This window comes from Battus philenor, unplaced genomic scaffold (assembly GCF_028537555.1).
Source record: "Battus philenor isolate CCGP_79_NKW_IND1 unplaced genomic scaffold, ilBatPhil1.0.hap1 SCAF_30, whole genome shotgun sequence".
NCBI lineage: Eukaryota > Metazoa > Arthropoda > Insecta > Lepidoptera > Papilionidae > Battus > Battus philenor.
This window is the reverse complement of record NW_027181694.1, coordinates 1,985,231-2,008,450: the sequence shown is the minus strand read 5'-3', so window position 1 is coordinate 2,008,450 and position 23,220 is coordinate 1,985,231. Positions and strand designations below refer to the sequence as shown.

At 33.8% G+C, this 23,220-nt stretch overlaps 2 protein-coding genes across 2 annotated transcripts in view; both read right to left on the bottom strand.

The window, feature by feature from the left end:
• Window positions 1–587: 587 nt before the first annotated feature.
• Window positions 588–11,247, bottom strand: LOC137927492 (uncharacterized). The gene is made up of 6 exons (XM_068771309.1): window positions 11,034–11,247; window positions 7,738–7,842; window positions 6,940–7,146; window positions 6,049–6,124; window positions 4,000–4,074; window positions 588–636 (listed from the first exon to the last, which is right to left on the bottom strand). The coding sequence occupies exons 1-6, from the start codon at window positions 11,245–11,247 to the stop codon at window positions 588–590; spliced, it is 726 nt and encodes a 241-aa protein (XP_068627410.1).
• Window positions 11,248–17,415: 6,168 nt separating this feature from the next.
• LOC137927316 (GTP-binding protein 2-like) overlaps window positions 17,416–23,220 on the bottom strand; it is a 29,884-nt gene continuing 24,079 nt past the window's right edge. Inside the window, exons 14-19 of the mRNA XM_068771106.1 lie at window positions 22,397–22,629; window positions 21,108–21,265; window positions 19,796–19,913; window positions 19,140–19,235; window positions 18,427–18,554; window positions 17,416–17,808 (exon numbers count right to left, since the gene is read on the bottom strand). Coding sequence (XP_068627207.1) covers window positions 17,760–17,808; window positions 18,427–18,554; window positions 19,140–19,235; window positions 19,796–19,913; window positions 21,108–21,265; window positions 22,397–22,629 — 782 coding nt within the window. The 3' untranslated portion in view covers window positions 17,416–17,759. The remainder of the gene's footprint in view (window positions 17,809–18,426; window positions 18,555–19,139; window positions 19,236–19,795; window positions 19,914–21,107; window positions 21,266–22,396; window positions 22,630–23,220) is intronic.

Sequence of the window (23,220 nt, the reverse complement as noted above, 5' to 3'; positions counted from 1 at the left end):
ATGAATTTCTTAATAAAGAAATTAATTCAACGTGTTTTATTTAGTATTTAGTTGGACTTACGACGTACAACGCACTGAAAATATGTCCACAGGTGGACATGATCTTACCCAATTTTATGACCAGATGGAAGCTGATTTGACAAGGTCAAGGGTGAATGTACACCAGAGTCCAGTCTATTAAAGCCCTAAAGATATACCCGCTGCCACTTCGAATAACAAATAATAAAATTTCACCATTTACAAGACTACATCCAGGTCACGCGAATTGAAAGATGAACCAAAAACTAGTACTGCGTTGTAGGTTAATAAAGTTTAAAAATGGAATGGTACATTCACGCAGACAAGTGGTAGACTAGAATTTTGACATATATTTAAAGTAATGTAAACATGGCGTTGGAGAGTAAAGAATAATAAATATGAAATAGAAGTGCGTATATTCATTCAACAGTCATATTTCTGTGGATTTCCTCGTTTCCACGCGACAATGACGTAATGTTGCCCCTACAGGCTTCTAGTAACGTTGACCGAACTCGATATATTTGTAATAAAAACAATGTTATTTTAAAAATATATATATTTTAATTAACCTAACCATAGCCCGGCATCTTCTGGTGTGGCTCCATGATATGAGAGTACCTAAAATTAGAAAAAAATGTATCTAATTCAAATATAATGAAAGGATATACGAAAGTATATTTATCTAAAATTAATTTACGCTGAAAATAAGAAAGCGGTAAATTATTAATATACAGGAAGTTTATAGGTAAAAGCTTTATAAGGGAGAATGTATTGCTTTTTTGATATCAATCAAAAAATTAATGGTTTCAGCAGTGGCGTAGCTATGGTATTTGGGGCTTGGTGCCCCCCCCCCCCTCCCCTTAAGAGTCTGAATAATTTCAAAATTGAGAACAGAATGTAGCGAATATATTTTTTTTGGTTCAAAATAATAATAAATGTATATAAAATAACATAAGATCTTAATAAAATTTATTGGGAAAATTTAAAAACGAACATTCCTCGCTTTTTGGCCTGCAAAGTCATTAATCACATTTTCAAAATCAATAGTGTCGACTAGTTTGAAACACAGATATGTGTTTTTGTGATTTAGGGCCCTTTTAAAAAAACACTTTGTGTTTTGCGAATGAAAGGTTAAACACTGTGTATATTATATTTTGTAACCGTTTACTTTTTTTAATGATCATATTATTTAACAACTTTTTTAGCACAAAAATAGTAAAATTCGATATTCTGTTTATGTTATTTACTTAAAATTATTATTTTCATTTTTCTTTTAACATTTCATTCATCATTCAAAAAAAACAATTCAAAAAAAATTTTTTCAACTTTGGTGCCCCCCCTGCTTGTGGTGCCTGGTGCGGCCGCCCCGCTCGCCACCCCCTAGCTACGCCACTGGGTTTCAGAAATAATAAACAAAATGATAATATGGTAGTAATAAAACCGTTTTGGGGCTTGGTATGTTATCACTAGGCTATAAGTTTCGTTACGAAATCGAAGCATAAATGAGAAAATTCGTAAAAGACCGAAGGTTATCGACGTAACTCGAAAAATCACTTCTGAAGTGGGCGGTGCAAATGGCTCATATAAACGATGACACCACTAAACCTTTAAATGCACGACTTTTATTTATACTTTTAAAAATATATCTTGCAGATAAGTACACTAAAATGTAGGGAAAATAGAAAAAAAAATGTATATAACATTTTTTATGCTTATTTAAAAAGAAAACTTATGTTGCAGATATACAACACTATGCATTTATTCTTAAGTGTAGTACTCATTTTACGTTTAAGTGGTATGTTGCAGTTTTACATCATTATGCATTTAAGGGTTAAACCAGCGATATAATGTCACTGGATGCGGGTAATGCAAGACCTGTCATCGATGCCATCTTTATCTTGCAGTGGGTGTCGGCTGATATGGGGTAATAATAAATTAAATAATATGAGGTAATGACTCTATTGTTTAAAGAACAGATTTTGGTGTCGCCTGTACTTGGGTGAAACGGTAACCATTTCGACGTGACTCCTCGTGCCGCACATAACTGCAATTCACTGTATAATTTGAATTACTTGTATAATACATTAATGTTTACAGTGAAATTTTATTTCAAATTTCGAATACTAAAATTTAAAACGCATTATTGTTTACAGTCTGTCCCTGCAAAATTTGTACTGATACGAGTTATTGGCCTGACGCATTCTAATAGAAAAAAAAATTAATAAAATATAATTTTATTATTAGATTAATGCGCTTTAAAGTTTTTTTGCTGAAAATGTGAAATGTGTTAAAGGGGTAAGTAATTAACTTACCTCTTTTAAGGCTTTTACAAAACAACCCAAACCAAACACCACCGAATATAATGGTAAATTAGAAAATGTATGTATATACACGAAATACTTAATATTGGTTATATATGAAATATTTTGGCTATGACTCCCGGTCTGCTCCGAATGCCAGTTACGAATAAAGATTTGCGACGAGTTAATGGCCTCGCTAATAAAGGAGGATGAAAAGAGACCAATATTCCTCGAACTTTGCAGGAAAATTGTAGAAAAAGCAATCAGTAGAAATAAAAATTGAAAATAAGAATAAGTTTAAACATAAAATAGCAAATAACTCTAAATAAAAATGAAAAGTATATAGAACAAAATGTTTAAAATAAAATAAAGAAATGTAAAACTGAGGAATGAGGTGAGGAATAAATGAATGATATCGAATGAAAGAGAAAAAAGAAATGTGGAAAGAAAGATGAAGTACGATACGAAATATTATAAGAAAAATCCAGAAAGAGCGCGCAAATAATAATATTGTCAAAAAATTATTAAAATGAAATAAAACGACCCTGTCCTTTCCAAAGATAGCGGTACAAGAGGCCCCAATAGCGTGGGAAAAAATTGGCTATGTAAAGCAGTAAAAATAATTATACTAACACAATTGTATCTATTCTTAACATGAATAAGAATAAAGTTTTAATTAATACTGTAATTAAAACTTTTTATTATTTTTTGTGATTTATCTCATTTGTTTAGAGAGAAAAAATACTTTTCTTATCTCCGCCATTTTTGATCAGAAAATTTTGTTAAAAAATTGACAATACATCTTATTGAAATTCGTAGATTGCAAATATTTAGAGAACCAGATAAATAATGTTACGTAAATAATAAAAACTGAAAACCGTGATAATATGTGATAAATAAGTATATTAAATAAGAATATAAATTAATGTGTGGAAATGTGATAATAAACCGGATCTGTGGTATTTGAGGAACGAGGCAAAGGAAGTGAGGCCATGAACTAACGGAAATTAGTATGAAAGGGAATGAGAGAAAATTGTAGAATAAAAGAAGAGGAAAGATAAATCCTACGAAGAAGATAGAAGAGTACAGAAATAAAAGGAAAAGTAATTGAAAATAATCATTGAAGTATGTCAAACCAAACAACAAGATAATCACTAGAGGTTTCCAATAAAAGAAGGCCAATTAAAAAAAATCCCGGTAAAAATTATAAAGACGATTCTTATTTTATTCAGCGGTTGCAATGATATATAAGTATTGCAAAAAAATAGCAAAACATATAATAAATGTAAACAAAAATAATACAGGTAGTAGCCAAAAACAATAAGAAATAATTATAAAGTAAATAAAACACAAACTATGTAATCTGTGATAAAATGTCAAATAATCAAATTATAAAATGTAAAATAAAAGATAAGATAATGTGATAATCAAATGCTGTGAGGAAGTGAGGCGATGAATGAACGGTAGAAAGTAAGTAAAAGAAAGATAGAAATTGTAGAATGTAAGTAGAAGAAAGATAGATCATGTGAAGTATGACAGAAGAGCATGGAAATAAAAATGAAAACTGAATCATTAAAAGATAAAAACGTACCTGTCACTTAAATAAGATAGGGTAACAAAAAGACCCTAATATCGGCGGCTATTTATAAAAAAGATCTAAGTAATACTTTAAAATACATACTTGTAATTGCCAGCCAACCAACCATAATGTCCCATGGAAGATGCAACCTCGGAGAATCGTGCGAACTGAAGATATCTGTCGGTAGTGGGTTATTTTATTACATAGGTACTCACTAGGTGAAGGTATACACGACATCTTGAACCACTTATTTCTTTTAATCATTACATATAAATTAAAATTATTTCCTGTCTCATTCATTCTTGATACTCCAAATGCCTTGTACAGGTTTACCATCTGAACTAAAAATAGACTTAACAAGTTATTTTTGAGAAAGAGATCTTTTCAACCTCATTCTGGATAAATAGAGACATAATCTGCCACGATAAAGAAAACATTTACGCATTTATCAGCGGGTGCGTTTCATTGCGCGGCTGCCACTGCATGTGCGGAAGTGGCTAAATATTGGTCCTTTTCTTACTTAACATTTTTCCCTCCAAGTTCATGTCTTACTTAACAGTTTCCGTCCGCTCTTGCAGACTTTAAGGCTCTATCAGTCTGTTGAATTTAATTTAAGCCTGTGAATACATTATTTCAGTATATACCCTGTCTTTCTAATGATGTGTATGCAAGTGATTGTTTGTATGTGGCATACATGCTCGATATAGCCCAGTAGATTGGCATATAGCGGACAGTCCCACTACATCGGACTGTCCTGTCCGCGGCAGCAACATGCGCGCCCTAGCGCATTGACGTAAGCCAGCGGCCCGGAGCTCCGGTCGCTCGGCGCGTGCGCACTCTGGGTTCGGCCGCACATCAGCGCACACGCAAGCGCGCCGCAATAAACTCTCGCTCCGACGCGCCTACCTTTGTATAGTGGTTGTGTGAACAAGAAATAAGGATTTTCTCAACCGCATCCGTTTATTTCATTTCACCAACACAGGCAAATTGAATCTGGTGCTATAAGGTTGTGTAGAGCTTCGGGTTGTGATTACCTCTAGAACCTTCCGTCCCTCGGAAGAATCCCACAAACATTACCTAGTATATAGGCAAGTTGAGGTAGCAGCGGTGAATAATTCAATATCATATTTGCTTGTTGTCTCTGAGTGTCTGTATGTATGTAGCATATATATCCGATATATCCCAGTGGATTGGTAAGTTGAACCTGTGACTATAAGGTTGCGTAGAGATCATAGGCAGTGCAGAGTAGAACTCCACTAATAAGATACACACACAACTTTGCTAAGGTCGAAACACGCTTGAAGCATACCGCATCCAACCGATCCTATTTGGAATCTATGAGGAAGAATTATGTCCAGCTGTGAACGTGCTAGGGTAGAAATAAAGACGATGATGAAACGTGTAAATTGTTATATATACTTGTTCCAACTGTCATCGCATTTCCAGTTATATTATTGTGGTCTATGTATCTCCCTTCGAGATTTTATACTGCTTGCAACAACCGCAATTTACTTAACACGTTCTTATTGAAACAGAGATCTTTTCAACCTCATTCTGACTTAATAGACACATCTGCCTTATTAAAGAAACCTTTTACCCTTCCAGTTTTTTGTCTGGTATAAATTTAACTTAGCTGATTTTCGTTTACAGTTTCCGACGGCACATGCAGGCTTATAAGGCGCTGCTTACCTCTTGCATACTTTTAAGCTCTATTAACACGTTCACTGCGGGCCCAATTTTGAAGAACTTTCAGCTGGTGCGGCTGAGGTCGAATCAGCCTCAAGCTGAACTTCCTAGTAGTGCGGTTGAGGCCTTTTCTGCCTCATGTTTCAATCATTTTTTTACAATATTGAGTCAATGCTTCGCAGACATAAAGAAAGCTATATTTGTCTTTGTCATACCTCATACGGTTGAGTGTAAACAGCCGCCGCACTAGAGAGAAAACACGAGTTTTGCGCGCCGCACCAGTGCAAAGTCTACCATGAGGCTGAATCGACCTCAAGCCGCAGTGAACGTGTTAATCTGTTGGATTTAATTCAAACCATTCCTATCTAGTAAATACATTATTATAACATATACCGTACGTCTTTCTAGTGTAGAACCAGCTCTTGCAGGGTCACCTAAGGAACTGCCTGTATCCAACATGCTTACCTAGATGATCCACAGAATGACCAGCCCAAGTTGGAGCTGACCACATTCTCTTCTTCATTAGGCGGTGCACTAAACTCTAGAAGTAAACACAGAAGATAGAAAGATTTTTAAGTAGGTATGAAGCAATGTCTTCGGAATTTACTTACCGCGTATATTATTGAATGAATATATAAATGTTCGTATAACGGTTACTCTAATAGTCTAAAGTTAACGTCTGTCTGTTCATTAACTAATTAGTTCTGTAGTTGGATAAAAAAAAGAAGAATAATGTTCACTATTCAACGATTAGTGGTAGTGGGGGGGAGGTAGCAAATAAATAGCAGAGCGGTGACAGACGGAGCTCACTCGGTGTTTGGCACTGGTCGGTGTAACATCTGAAGATGCCCCGTGGAAGGGTGAAACACGTGTAGAGTAGATTAACGGTGGTAGTTGTGTTTCGCATTGTTTACCGCACGCGCATTTATCAGCGGACTGGCGGGTGCATTTCATTGCACGACTACTGCTGCATAGCGGAAGTAGCTATATATTAGTCCTTTTCTTATTTAGGATGGACTTTCGCGAGGTAACACCTGAATCTATAAGACACTATTAAACGGTTTTATTTAGAATTTAGCGCAGCACCGACAGGAATAAATAGAAACTGATTTTAGCCAAAGAGAAAAACATTAAATATCAGAAATATGATTTTACGGCAAAGAGAAGGAATATATTGCAAGCATTATTGCATTGCAAATGAGTTGACAGAAATCGAGGCAGCAAGGAACGAGCGAGCAGAGCTAACAATGGCGAGCGGCGGCCGGAGATAGCCGAAGTTTACCGATGCGCCGGCGCAGGCGATAAACGCTCGCGTAATATATGTGCGAATAGGTGTATTATTTTTGTTATACTCACCCTGCCAGTGTTTGCAGTAATAAAGGTCCCCAGAACAGTGGTTTACGAAGGTGTAAAATTTGAAATATTTTCCAAACCCTCGATTGACGCTCAGACACACAGGTGCGTATGTGTCCGGACATGACAGAGGACACAAGTGGTAGTCGAAAGCGCTGTCCACATCATACAAGGTGCTCATTTTTGCAGGAGCACGTAGAACAGGTTTCTCTGACGCTAAAGATGAACATGTAGAAGGTACATTACATCATCATCAGAACATCGAAAAGGGGAATTTCACCGAAATATAATTCTTTACATACATCGGACTAAATAGGGCGCTCTACAACACTTGTGTTGTAATTGGCTGACGATTTTTATCGGTTCAACAATGTTTTCATAATTTTTGGTATAAATATGGACTATGGTTCATGAATATACACACTTCTGCTTTGAACTTCGTGTTGTTATCCAAAGAGACCAACCAGCTCCAGAAAGAATCCCACAAACATTACCATTATTGGCATGTTGAACTCGCACTGGAGAGACAATAATTTAATAATATATTTGCTTGTTATATCTCTGGAAGTGTCTGTATATGTGTAGCATATATGTATATATCCCAGTGGATTGGAAAGTTAAACCTAGGATTATAAGGTTGTGTAGAGACCAGGTCGTACAGAGTAAGACGTTCAATAACAAGGTGGAGAATCAACTTTACCAAGGTCGGAACATGATGCATGCAGGTCGCTTTCAACAACTCCTATGTTCAGCACTGAACATCCTAAGGCAGAAATAATTATGATGAATATTTATATATACCTGTTTCATCTGTCGTCGCATTTTCGGTAAAGTTTTTATTGTCTATGCTATTTCTCCGCGTGCTCTTATATTGCTTGCAACTACCGCCATCTATGATGGAAAATTCTGAAATATAAAAACTTTTTATACAGAATTTCATGAGTAATAATCTGTATCATGTTTATAAGATTTGAGTCTGAGTTTTGTGAACATTACATACACATGTACTTTAGTTTTTAAATATTATAACCTAACTTTTAATGTGTTATCTGTCAAAATGACATTTCAAATATGTCTGTTAATCATATTACAGGAATTTCTACTGATATGGCTTTGAGCGCTCATTTTTGATAAATAGGTCTGAAAAAACTAGGTTTTATCGGAATTTATATGGAATTTTGTACAAATCTATCTATATCAGATTTATGTTTAATATATATTTTATTGTAATTTCTAATGCTACAGTTTACTTTGAATAAAACTTTAGATCACACAAGGAATCTGCGAAATTAATGTAGATTTTTTGATATCATTAAAGAAAGTAAAATAAAAAAGTAATAAAATTTTATCGTCACATCTAAATTCCACTTAGTTATTCCATCTGGATAATTTTTGGTATCTTTCCGGGGGGACCGGAAAGTAATGTCGTTTCTTTCGACATATTTTACAAAAAATAACCGATTGTTTTTTATCGCTCCGGCATTGAAAATTTGTAAGTATGGCAAAAGGTCGTTGATAATGAAGGTAAATATATTGTTGATTAGAAATAAAAACTTTTTTAAAATGTAGTCGTATGAATTTAACTTGAGAAAACTATATTACTTTCCGGACCATTAATAAAAGAAGAAATGACTTATTTCAAAGGGCTACGAAAGAAAACCTTGGCATAAGCTTTTATTCAAAATGAATTTAGCATTCCAACTAAAAGGCGTTTGAGTGTGCAAAACCGAAACTTGGTGCATTACTGTACCTGACTAATATTACTACTTCGGAGATAGGACACCCTTCCCCAACTTCTGTAAGAAGGTCATAAAGGAAGAAACCTAACTTAGGCAAAATATTCGGTTAAATATAAGAACGAATAATTTATAAAAATTAAAAATAAAATATAATAAAATATAAGTAAGAGAACCGAAGACATTTGTAGAAAGCACATGTGATTTAATAGTTTAAATGACAAAAATTGCAATACATAGAAAATAATAAAATGGACCTAAAATGAAGTAAATTAGGATGGGATGAAAGATGACTTAAAAAAAAGGAATGAAGAAAATGAATATAATGTAACATCAATGTAAAACAATTAAAGACGATAAAAAAGATCGTAAATTAATAAAAAGAACACTGAAAAAGTTATTGCACCCAAAATCCCTGTTCCCAATTAAATAGTAGGTGGAACGAGGGGGGGAAACTCCAGCAATATGAGAGTTATCCCTAAGGGCAAATACTGGACGTTGACCAATTTAGACAGATAGTACAGAATCTAAATACAGAGGCAGAGGACTGAGAAGATGAAAGAAGTTCTAGCAACGCTTCTTTGTAATATATTATATATTTCGCCCCTACCATCTGCAGGGGCAATTTTTATGTATGTTTTTGTATGAAATTTATTTTTTATCATATATATATTATTTTGCAGGGCCTTGGTAACCCGGAAGATGAATGTGACTTCCGATCGTAAGTCACGTGTTCGAGTTTCAGGATACAACATTATATAATTCACATTTTGTGCATTAATTATATAGGATTGCCACTGCTCAGAAAGACGTTTCCAGAGGATAGGTAGCAGCGTCATCTGCGTATCATAATACCACACTTTGATCGACAACCTGCCTGTCAATCGTGGCGATTGTAATATATCCACTTGAAGGGAGGTCGTCAGTACAGGCCCCTCGTCCCATAATAGATAATTCGATGTAAAGAATAACACTTGCCGGATAGTTGAACTTATAATATCACAGAACAATAAATCTCAACCTGAGTTATAGGTATTTCCTTTGTTGAACAGCGGTTGAAGCGACACGTCCGCTCGGTAGCGCGGCGCGTTAGAGAGAGAGCGAGTTGTATCGAGAGTAAGAAGAGGCATACAAAAACAGATGCGTTCATAGATAATAAATTTGGGTGCGTTCTAATGAACGCCACACCCTCATAGATATCTTTAGGTTGGCCCACGACTTGCAGTGGGCGTCTATGGGCTGAAACAAAAGATCATTCATATACAGCGTGATTAATTATAGGTGTAAAAGTTTTAAAGGTGTGAATATATAGCTCATTTATCATCAAAAAGCATGCAAGCTTTTACATCCATTTTTAATCAACCTTTATAATCATTCTGGAACATGTTTCATTAATTTATTTCGTATATTATAATGCGATAGGTCTATTATTGCAGGGGATAAAAAAACTGTAGGGACAGTTGTAATATAGGTGTCGATGTACCTATGATAAATATACAGGGTGATTGGTTAAGTATAAAGTCTATAAAGGGATGAATGTATAGCTTACTTGTCAGCAAAAAACTTTTAGACTTATTTTTCTATTTTTTTGATCACTGTGTGTGTTACATTATTTTTCTATTGAAATACGAAAAGCCAGTAACTTCTTGAGGAGGCGACCATCGCCTCCATCGTGTTAGAGGAAGAGGAAAGAAAATCCTTCTTCAACTACTGAAAGAAGGTAGACAAAACAGCAATAGAGAGAAATTAAACACAATTATAGGCTCAAATATTGTCAGATAGGAAAGTAAACAGTAAGTAAACACTAAAGTAAAGAAAGAAATTATATTAAATTGTAAATAAAAATATTGCATTAAGTAGAATAGAAGAAATAAACTGTGATAAATATATGTAAATAATAGAATGTAAAGTTGCATAAAACTGAGGTTTAAAGATAATTGTAAATAAAAATATCTAGAATGTAATGATTGATGATGGATGTATGGCGAATAGAACGTAAGAGAAAGACAGAGAAAATTTTGGAATGGAATAAGTAGAAAGATACTAAAAAAAGCATGAAAAAAATCAATAAAGAAGATAAACGACCCTGACCTTCCCAAAGATGGGGGTATAGCGGGGGCTATAAAAAAGTCTGCTGAGACAGATAGGAAACAATAATTAATTTTAATATGTATTAATATGAATTTTGAAAACGCTTTTTCTTACTGTATTATATAATTTTATTTATTATTTTTGTAACTTTAGATTTGAATAAGATGTACCATATATAATTTGATAACAAATTAGCTACATATATATATTTTTTTATATATATAGTATATACTTATGTATATAAGTGTACAATTAAATTTAACTCTTAACCTCTTCCGGGGTTTAAGCACATGTTCTCCATGAATAAAACGCAAGAGTTTTCGAAGTCCGCGTACTCTGTCCCCCCATCTTCCACCCTCAGCGCGCACACAGGCGTTCCAGCACCATCACAGATGGTGACCACATTATCACACCACCGTCGCACGTGTTCATACCGCAAATGACTGTCTCTTGTGAAGGTTTCGTTCATCTCCGGTAATTTCATATAGAAACTTTTTGCGGAAATAAAATCAATTAAAACGCACGATAATATAAAACGCATGATCGCGTTGGAAGTAAAAGTTAATTTGTTATGAAAATACAATTTTGATTATTAAGTTTTACGTATTTTCGTATTCGTTTTTATGGTTTTTAATTAAAGTTATGTGTCGTTGTTTAAAACCATAGACCTGCACCAGCTGCCTGCATAGGCGTCACACAAAGATATTTATAGAGGGACTAGCTGATCCCGCAAACGTTGTTTTGAAAAAAAAATTTGATATTTTAATTTACAAATAAAAAATAAGGGTTGATCGTAGAGGGGTGAAAATTTATGGTTGTATGTATTCTAGTATGCTGTATCATAAAAAAATAAAAACAAAAAATTTCGTTAAAAAAAAAAAAATTTAAGTGTGAACAACCTTTATCACTTAGGGGTATAGGAAATAGATAGTAGCCGATTCTCAGACCTACTGAATACGCATATTAAATTTGGTAAAAATCAGTCAAGCCGTTTCAGAGGAGTTCAAGTTCGAACACCGTGACACGAGAATTTTATATATTAGATATACCATAATCGCCACGATTGGCGTGGGAGTATCTTCATTGCAGTGTGGTATTGTAGTATACAGAAAACGTTGCTAACATTCCTCTGTAAGCTTGTTTATGAGCATTCCTATATAATTAATTCACAAAGTGTGAATAATATAAGATCACTTTGGAAGAATATGCCATAATCGCCACACCTGGCATGCGGGTTGGAGATCGCATTGTGGTATTATGGTACACAGAGGACGGTGCTGCCTATACTCTGAACAATTGTTTATGGGCAGGACCAATCCTATACAATTAATTCACAAAGTGTAAATTATATAAGTTCGCTATGGGAGGATATACTATAATCGCCACACTTGGCAGGTTGGCGATTGCATTGTGGTATTATGGTACGCAGAGGACGCTGCTGCCCATCCTGTGGACACTTATTTGTGAGCAGCGGCGATCCGATAAAAATAATGCACAAAGTGTGACTTATTTAAGATTGCATCTCGAGAATCGAACCCGCGACCAACGATCGCGAGTCACAGTCCCCTACCGGACTACCACTGCACTGCAAAATAATATTTATTTGGTAAAAAAACATACATTAACTTTGGCACGGAGATGGTTAAAGCCAACCCCCAGCCACAGGCAAAAAAGCGTTGCTAGAGCTTCTTCCACCTTCTCAGTCCTTTGCCTCTGTATTTAGATTCTGTACTATCGGTCTAAATTGGTTAACGACTAGTATTTGCTCTTGGGGATTACTCTCATATTGGCAAGAACAGTCGCTCAGTTAGGTGGCTTTGCTTGGGATTTTTCTATAGGATTTGTAATCGAACAATAGTGACTTACATAGAACAAAGATTTGCCATGTTTAAGTGATAGCGAGCAAATGACGTAGTATACGGAACAGAAAGCAGCTGCCTTAAAGTTTTGGGAAAGAGATAGTGCACCAGCAAGCGCAACTATGACGTTTGTCCATTAGATGATCAGACGACTTGAAGGTTAGTAAACGATGTATGCAGACCGCTTCTAACTTACCGGATACGCAAATAGGTAAAAGTCTAGCAATAAACTTCTTGGGGCTGTAATGATGATCTATCCCGATAGACGCCATGTCAAATTATTGGCCAGTCGCAGTCCAAAAGAAAAATAAATAAAACTCCTTAAGGCGTGATCACTTTATTTATTGATTTAATTATAAGGAACTGTTCTAATGTAGAAAAAATGTGTTTTTGTCGAAAATAAATGTATAAAGTATTTTATATGACGACATCACCCGCCATTTTCACTTTTAATTGATGTCAAATATTTGACAGCTACAGACATGTTTTTTTTTAAATAAGTTCGATGTACATTTCCAATGTTTAATTTTATTATTTGATAAGAAACATATATTATTAAAAATAACTAAAGTGTAAATTTATTTAATTTTCTACAGTGTTTATAACTATGAATAGAATAAGAGCTGTGCGAGGTTTTAATAACTTACCTTTTCTTAAAAGAATCTGGCAGTCTGAGGGTTGTATAACAGTAGTAATACATATTATATAGGCGCAAAAATTTTAATTTTTATTTAAAATATGGTGAAAGAAACATGATAGATGTAAGAAATAAAAATAAACTCATTAGGACTAAATTTCGTCTCCAAAAAGTAATAAATGTATCCGGGTTATGAGTGTATGTTTATATATATATTTATCATAAAGTTCGACGAGATATTTCAAAGATTCATTGTTATTAAATTTTTAATCTAAAATTAAAACATCCTCTTAAAATTTAATAGCATTTAAGTTTTTAATTAATGGAAATGTGTGAAACTTCGTTTGTTGACATATTTACATTGTTTACACTAAAATACACTTATCAAATTGTTAAATTTAATTTAGAAAGAGCAACTTTTGGGTTTCTAGCGGGCTCTTTACAGATTAGCGTTTCGAGCTGGTGGTAGCTTACTACTTATAATATTATAATCAACATTCAAAAGTGCGTGTCAATGCTTAATTCAATAAAGATATTGCCTTTATTTTAAAAATTGTTAGTGTGCAGTGACGTCACTGAACAGCGTGAAAAAAAAATTGTCAAAAGCGAGCTGTCAAAAATGACAGACACCCAAAAAGGCGCGAATTTCAAATGACGTTTAATAAAACTTATAGTTCCTTCAGATTTTTTTATACTCTGTGCGTTGGCCATACACTAGATTGTAAAATATAATTAATCCGACAAAAATATATTCAGGGGCATTGTAAACAAAATAAAACCAAAAAACCACATACATCATTTTATTGAAGACAAAACGTTTGAAGCAGATCTTGAATTCTGGAGTCAGTTTAGACATGCTTATAAAATCACCTTCCGTTGGAGACAATAAGTCAACGCCAATAATCTAAGTTATTAGACATTTCTCTAGCTTCTTAGCAAAACTAAAAATATAATCTTTATACATATAAGGCTAGCCATAATAAAATTATATTTTTTAATAACTTCTCACAAACAAGCTTTCATCATAACTTGGTTCCAACAGGACGTAGCAACTGGTCACACGTCTAATGCCAGCATGGAGGTCGTGAGAAATGTTTTTAAGAAAATTCATATTGAAGAAAGGTAGCAATAAGGCCTACTACAAAGTTTAGATTTGTTGCTTTGGATTTCTATGGGGACATCAGTGTTCTGATAACAAAAAGAACATTCGGCCGTTCTTAATATTCCTTGAAGATATGACCTTAAAAAAAATGTATTACATTCCTTTTTTTAATAAAAAATATATATTCATCAAAGCGTATGTATTGTTATATATTATTTTTTAAATAAAACTTTATTATGGCCACCCCATTACATATAAAGATAATATTATTAACAAATTCAAACGGTGCTCAATATTTAATTCAAATTCTCTAAAGTGGTAGCGAAGATTTAAAACTTTACACTTTTTAAATTATTCTAACCTATAAAACTTTTTGTGAAATTCACGTAAGATCAAAAATCCAAATGCTGTTCAGGAGCCAACGGTTTGCAGACTTCTAATTTTAATGTCGTCAAACCCATCACACATAATACAAAGTAATACAAAACATATAACAATGTTAATTATATTGTAATAGTAATACAAAAAGTACTAGGATGCAAAATAGATCAACAATTATTGACATTATATAATACACACATCACAAACAATTTAACATTATTTATAATAACTTGTACTAAAAGAATCAATATTAAATACTTCTTTCTACAATTATTTATTTTCTTCTACATAATTATTCACTACAAAGATTATTTTTAATTTATTTTCAGTGACATTAAATATGGCGGGGAAATGTGATATAGATTAAAAATTTCCATTGCATTGGTTAAATGTCAAAAGTTGTTTTGGCGGGAACCACTAATTTTTAAAAAATGTTTTATTTATATTTTGATATGATTTTTTTGTTATTAAATAAGAATATAATACAATAGGTATTTTCAAAATTTATAAATAAACCACTAGAGCAAAATTTTCTCTAATTAAAGTTACGTAATTTGAAGTACAAACATTTTAGGTTTTTTATAAAAAAACACTTTTTTATTACTTTCCCATAACCAGAAATGATGTGTTCGTGTCATTTTATATAGATTTATTGTTAGCTTACTACGGAGACCACTTTTGATGGGAAATATGCACAGGTAGATACCCCGAAAATATTGCCTTTGTTAATTTTTATATTAGCATTAAAATAGCTTCCGTAATTACTTACCACTGAAATAACTACATGTTTCCGAATATCATATAACTATAAAATTCTCTAATCTTGTATCTAGTTACTAAAATGTATGTAAATCATTGATTTTGAACAAAATATATTTGTAGGTAAAACTAATTTCTTTTAGTAGATCTAAAAGCATTTTATTCATAAGTAAATATTAATTAATCCTTATTTTTATGCCATAACTTGAGACCGATTGCAGATATAATTAACATTTCTTTTACAACTTTGTAAAATGTTCTCGTGTGAAAAAAAAATAGTTTAATGTGACTTGTGTTTGCAATGTCTGTATATAAACACAATGACAGTAATAAAGGGTTTTCAGTGTCAATTTTTAAATCCATATTTTTAAAATTCCAAATTTTTCATTGATAGATTATTTATTTAAGCACAACGAAATATACCTAATAATTTTGTTTATAAAAGCATTACAATAAACGCCATATTTAAAAAAAAAATCTTTATATTTCGAATCCATTCAAGATGGCGTCAGCCTTTAAATGCCTACAGGGCCTATGCTTCATTCGAGTGGTGGAGGCTTATGTATGATGGTAAATAAGCTAAGATAAAATAAGTTATTGCGTCCTTTATTTTATATAATATATTTTTATATGTGCACTATAAGATTACGAAATGTGATATAAAATTTGTAAAATTTGTCAATAAATTAAATTTTTTTTTGAAGAATAAAAATATAGACTAAATATTAACTATGCATATAGGGTGAATGATTATTAATGTAAAATCTTGGAAGTGGTAAATGTATAGCAAAATTTCTATCAATTCATTTACGATACCATCTATATAGTAAAAACTAAGAATTTTCAAAATTAATATTATTTAATGTTAGAATTAATTATCATTTATAATCTGTCCCTGCAGAATTTTTACTGCAAGAAATTACTGGCCTGTCACATTACAATAAAAAAAAAAATAACATACATAAGCTTGAAACTAGGTGGAAAAAGATTTAAAGTTCTTTGCTGAAAAATGAGTTACACATTCACCCACTCAAAGATATTACACCTAACCAATCATCATGTATATTTATCGAGACAATGTGATTTTTTATCGCAATAGACACCGAAAATAGATCCATATATTTTTATTTTATCATATTTATTTATCTTTTAGTAATTAAATGAAGCCTTCTCCGTGATATCCCAGCGTGACTTCTCATTCCAACTATTAATAAAATTCATCTAATACACCCATCTAATAGTTAAAATATAACACAAATAATCTAATAGCATGAAACTAGATCAATTAACACTTAAATTTGATTCAAGAAGCGATTTCAGAGAAAAGTGAAGAAAGTCTGACAATATATATAATAGAAACTTGTTATAAAATTCTACTATACTATAAAGGATTTTATAAGTGATAATAATCCTTGGGTATTGATTTCTCTACTATTTTATTAAGAATATTGTAAAAGTGAAGATAAAAAAACCGTGCTAGTTTGTGGATTCTTCTCATATCAGATTGAAGGTATTATGTAGGATCTTCTGACATTATTCTAATGAACAAGTTGATTTATTATTCTACTTAAATAATAATATGAAATGGTTATTCTGTTGGCTTATATGGAAAGAACTTTAGTATAGATATATTCACATATACCAGTACAGATATTTTTTTTATAAGTACACGAGTTGGACAATTGTGGAATATACTTTTGTTATCAAAATATTCAATGAATTTCAATATAGTTAAATATAAGGTTCTCATTATAAAATTGGACAATTTTTATAGCTTTTAAGTTTGTTAATATGGAGTATGATTATGTACTTAAAAGTCCAGTATTTCTTTCATTTTAATTTAATTATAATAATTTAAAATTCAATAAGGATAGATTAGCCATGGATATATATTATTGCAAAACCCAGTAGTAGAGACTAGGTACAAACATAATAATACTTATAAACTACATATGTTTTCATTTCTTGTATCAAGTTGTAATATAAGAAGCCGCTTCCATAATTATTTAGTTTTAAATATGCAAATATGCATTCGACTAACGTATCTCTAGTAATTAATGTATTTAATTCAGACCAAGTCATCGTCAAAGATTTAAACATACGTACGTATGTGTACATATAAAACTGTATTTTATTGCGACGAGAGAAATCTATGTTCCTCTCAAACCCGAAGTATGTGCGAGCGAGACGCAGAGTTAGAGCGAGACGGAGGTGAGTGCAGGTGCACTGAACGATGAAGTGTGATTTAATTAAGCGATTCAAGTGGACGGCAGGTAAGGAAACAGCTGGGTTACTCGTCCTATGGCCCTGCGGAGAGATATACAGAATTAATACATTGTAACAATGTGTAACAATAAATATATATATTTATATATACAATGCGATTAAAATAAGAATAGGATGGGCTCTCGGCTAACGTCACTCATATAAGTACGGTCAGCATTAAATATATAAAATAAAAAAATAAAAATCTCCCGATTTTTAGATGGCAAATTTAACGAATTTAATTTTTCAATTTTGCAACACTGCTGATTCAGTTGGGCATCAGGACATGAGAGGAATTGAAGAACAGAGCGATTAAAATTAAAATACGTACATTCACTAAATAAAGACAGTTCAATGTGTTTCTGTGTTTACTTTAGTTTACCTACCTATGATTCGTTTTTAGACTATTTTTTTCTCTACCTATCAGATAAAAAAGTACGTGCTATTACAATATAAAACAAACCAATATTTTTTAACATTGCTTTTTTTGCACACTATACCAAGTTCCCGTTGTGACGTCACAACATGGCGCTAGGCCGGTCCTATTCTTATTTTAATCGCATTGTACATACGTACATACATATGTACGTATGTATGTATGTTTGTATAAATGAACCTGGCTGTATGTGTGGAAGTGTGGGTATGGTGTGGACAACGTACCTGGTGCCCAGTCCAGCGGTGAAGAGCAGTCGTCTACCTCGCACCAGGTATTCGGGGCAGCGTGCGAATCGAAACAACACTGATGCCGACTCACCAGAGCGCAGCACGCTGTTGCCCGACATGATGCCCTGCGCATTACAAACATCGAATATTGAAGAACAACAATCTTGGTTACCAGAGAGAATAGAGGAGAATATAGCATAACTGGTGAATAAATATGGATGTAATCAGACCTTCGTGAGGTTCTTCAAAAAAGTAATAGGATGAACTATAAAAATACCCCGCTTTACGCGACCCCGTTATACGCGGTTTCACTATAACGCGAATTGCAAATTTCGCGCTTAAATGCCTCGAATTACGCGAAAGAGTGCGTATAAATATAATGTAGTCATCAACTTCTCTATGGCGTCTTGACCATCTGTCAAACAATTAAAAACAGTGTTGGGTGTTATGAACGTATTTTACAAGAACGTAAACAAAACGTTACCCAAAAGACAATAGATGTATTTTTCCGTAAAAAATAAGAGTATGTGTTGCATAAAGTGTTCCTAGAATTAAAGTTAAACCTCGTTATACGCGAATTTCAGTTAACGCGATTTTTTTTGGAACGTATCCCTCGCGTAAAGCGGGGTATTACTGTATAGTGGAATTGTACAAATGATATTTAAGATTATGTTGATGATATTGGTGATGGTGGTGATGAAATACTTCACCTCTATAGTGGCGGTCTGTCGTACGTTTCCCACGTGGACGGAGCACTGGAAGCCTGGGTATATAGCAGTGGAGTGACGAAGCACGTGCACCGTAGCCTGTGCACAAAACATACAACCTTCTTTGTAAACCAATTAAAAAAAAATTGAGCATTTGCCACCCAGCGGCAGGGACCAGACTTGCGAACATATAAAACTGGTTCAATTCCTAAAATACAATCTCATAAATAAGAAAGGACCAATATCTAGCCACCTCCGCACATGCAGTGGTTGTCGTGCATGAAAGTGCACCGCCCGCCAGCCCGCTCGTAAATGCGCATGCGACAGACAATGCCAACTACACAACCGCCACCGTAAATTCACTCAACACGTGTTTCACCCCTCCACGGGGCATCTTCAGGAGTTGTTACACAGATTAGTGCTAAACACTCGGTGTTATGCATGTGCGGAAGTGGCTAGATATTGGTCCTTTCTTATTTAGGATGGACTTCCGCAATGTAACGCCTGAATCCATTAAATATACAATCTCATATCATTTACTTTTTTTTTATTATCATTAATGTATTAATTATATATGCTCCATATAAGGTCAATCGCAGAAGACCATATATCCGGTAAGGCACTGGTTCAACAATTACTTTCTAATTTTATATATTCACCTGAAAGTATAGACATCCCCGAGGATCGTCTGGATCCTCTAGCGGCACCACATCGCTGCAGATGCACTGGTCCTTGTCTTCAGCACCGTTCAAGTTCTTCTCACCATCGTCTTCTCCCCTGTTAATGGTTTAACACTTCATAATTGTCTCTGAGAAATATTTTGTGGAAACCAGTGGAAATATTAAATAAATTCCAGGAGGTAAAGAGAAGGATGTTAAGATGTCCTAAGTAAAAGCTCACGAGGTGATGGAGGGGAACGAGAGGGTGATCCGCCCTCTCGTTCCCCTCCATTGCCTGAAGACGAGGCCCTAAAGAGTAAGAAGAGAAAGAGAAGATTTAAGCAAGAGAGATGACACATTTACCTAGTCAGGCGAATAGAGTGGAATGAAAGAGTCATGGACAAAACTTCTTCGGATCAAAGAACACTGGATCTTAATGCCACAGGGAAAGAAATAAAAAATTAAAATCTAGAGAAAATTCGACAGAGATGAGATGAGAAAAGATTGAATGAAAAATGACGAAGTCCGCAGGGGAATTAGTCACTGATGTAGCTCGAAGATTTGCTTATTTGAAATGGTAGTGGGTGGGGTATATCGGAGCATATCGCTCGTATGATCGACTCCGATTTTGGTTTGGCCGATAGGTTCTAGGTCGGCAGGCCGATAGTTTTATATCTATAAGAACTATAGTTTGATAACTAATATATTTTTTCTACACCCCCTCCTAACCACCCTACCGAATGGAATTTAGTCAAATTCGTTCTTAGCTGAACTCTACTCGGCAAAAGGAATATTCCTACAATAATTAAAGTCCCTCAGACTTATGGTTTCAGAGATATAGTGATGAGTAAGCAAGGCCCGTCATCACCATCTTTAGGGGAGGCCTATGATTTGTGGGCATATATCGGTTGACAAGATGATGGTGTTCTATGCTTCTTGTGGTCTTCACTTTCTTTTGTGTGTTGGACATTTGGGCCATGTTTAAAACCTATAACGGCTATAGTTTCATAATAAACATGTTAATTTACCCCCCCCCCCCCCCGCATAACCGCCCTATCAAGTTGTATTTGGTAAAATCCGTTCTTAGCTGAGGTTTACTCAGAAAAAGGTATATTTATATATATGTAAATATATATATATATATATATATATATATATATATTTACAAAATTTCAAGTCTCTAAAACTCATGGCTCTAGATATATCGTGACGAGTCTGTTCATAGGTCTCTAAAAGTTATTTACATCGTAAAACCAATCATCACAATTTTTAGAGGATTCATTTATCACATGACATGACGATGGAACTGTACCTATATAGGTTTCCTTCCTCGATCTGATCCTTTGGTTTTGCGAGGCAGTTCTCCACGTCGGCGATATCTTGGAGGAGGTTCTTGTTTCTCCTGCGTACATTCTTGCGATTTTTAGCGCTTTCGTTTGCGGTGTGAGGGTCCTTGACCAGCGCTGGGATCTGAAAACAGTGGTTAGTATTAGTAAATATAAAAATAGTAAAAATATTAACGAATTTTTTTCTTTAATATCACTGCCAATAATTAATTTATAATGCACTAGATTCGTCATGTATTATTATATAAAGACCCATTGTTTGCAATAGGCAAACATGTTTATATAGTATGCCTGCAATAGGCATACGTATTTATGTAGTGCGCCTACAATAGGCACACATATTTAATATTATACGGAATTAATGCAATCTTGTTTCATTGTTGGTGCCTATTTAGGTCCCGTTACAGACCCTGAGAGTGGTTAGAAGATAATTATTTTTTATGACCTTGGAGGATGACAGAATCAAATTGAACTCCCCTATAGTGGTGTCCCTCAAAGCTGGGAGAGTATACCTTGCCTTGATCTTAGAAGAACCAAAACAAACTCTAACTTTTTTGTTGTCTTTTTTACAACATCCTTATATAGTAGTAGGGCAATTCATTCCTAAGATATATTATCAATTTAAAAATTCACACTATAATAGATAAGTAGTAATTATAAAAATAATAATTCTTGTATAATAACATTTTTAATTTTTTTATAGGATTATCTGTGCCCGCGAATACATCGTGTGTGAAATAATTTTTTTTAAAAAAAAAAGAAAAGTAGTCTTAGTTACTTCGTATTACATATGCTACCTGCCAGTATAGGTCCAGTCAAAATAATTCCAGCCATTTCAAAGATTAGTCTAAACAAACAGAGACAATGTGACAAATTAAAAAAAAACATGTTTTTATATATGTACAGCATATATACATCTATATGCATGTAGAAAACGGTTATTTTAATATTAGAAATACGCCTATTTACGCCAATAATATTTATTTGTAAAGATAATTCAGAGATATTAAACAGAATATAAGTAAGACATATGTATATATGATAAGATATATTTCACTCTAATCTTGTCTTGTAATAGTCTCAATGTCATATTATAAATTGCAAAATGAACGCCTATGTTACACACGTTTTACACATGCTTTTCCTATAAATAGATAAATTTTAAAATATAAACTTTGTATGTGTATGTGTTTGTATGAGAACTTCATACATTATTTTTGTTAATTAAAAATTGGTGAGTTGTATATCTACTTACCCCCATCCTACTCTTGCAAGGGCCAGAACAGGCGCCGAAGGTTGACTTCTCTCGGCGACCAGTCTTATATCCAGGAGGCACGGCCAACAGGACCATGCCTTGCCGGAGACCAGGCGGACGTCGGTCGAGACCAAGACTAGCGGATTGACCGGCGCGCACGCTGCCACAAGGCACACGGTTCCTGTATATGCTCTTCACCGATATCTCCACAAATTCACCAGTGTCAAGAGGTCCTGGAAGAATTAATATAATTTTTTAAGTAGATTTTTATAATTTATAGTGATCTATTGTAAGTTTATCACATCATAGCAAGAATGTCAGAAGAAAACATCATCTTTGTCAATATTTCAGCTATAGGAACTCCACTAGTGGACATCTTCCATAGATTTCCAATATGACCGTTCAAGGTTGTCTGCCCACCTTGTGGATGCACGTCATACTGCACCTGTAAGTCCGTGGTCCACTCCAGAATCTTAAAGTACCAGCAGACATTAGTTATGTGTTCTAGAAGATCTAAATCTAAAAGAACTAGAACTTCATATAATCTGTTTGATCATTTAAGCCAATTTTCCATAGACAATCTTCGTATAGAGGCCCATGGATTAGGTAAAAACTCCCCCCCCCCCCCATAAGGAGCACCAACGACATAGTTAAGGAGACGGGAAGTCACAGGATACAGCGCAATAATGGTTCTCTTATGTATTCCTTTATATGGAGAGGGAGAAAGAAGAGAGATAAAATCTGAAGAGCTGTTAATGTTTCCTCTGGCAATCTTCAAGATAAGTGACTTAAATATTCTATGGTCATCGTCATTTCAGCCATAT

Bases quoted from the DNA above. Each gene is read 5' to 3' on its own strand.
- LOC137927492 (XM_068771309.1), bottom strand. From the start codon at position 11,247: ATGAAATTACCGGAGATGAACGAAACCTTCACAAGAGACAGTCATTTG. The intron at 7,147-7,737 runs GTATATATAAAT...CTTTAGCGTCAG, and splicing joins TGCGACGACAGATGAAACAG to AGAAACCTGTTCTACGTGCT. The intron at 637-3,999 runs GTATGTATTTTA...TTCTAATTTTAG, and splicing joins TGGTTGGCTGGCAATTACAA to GTACTCTCATATCATGGAGC.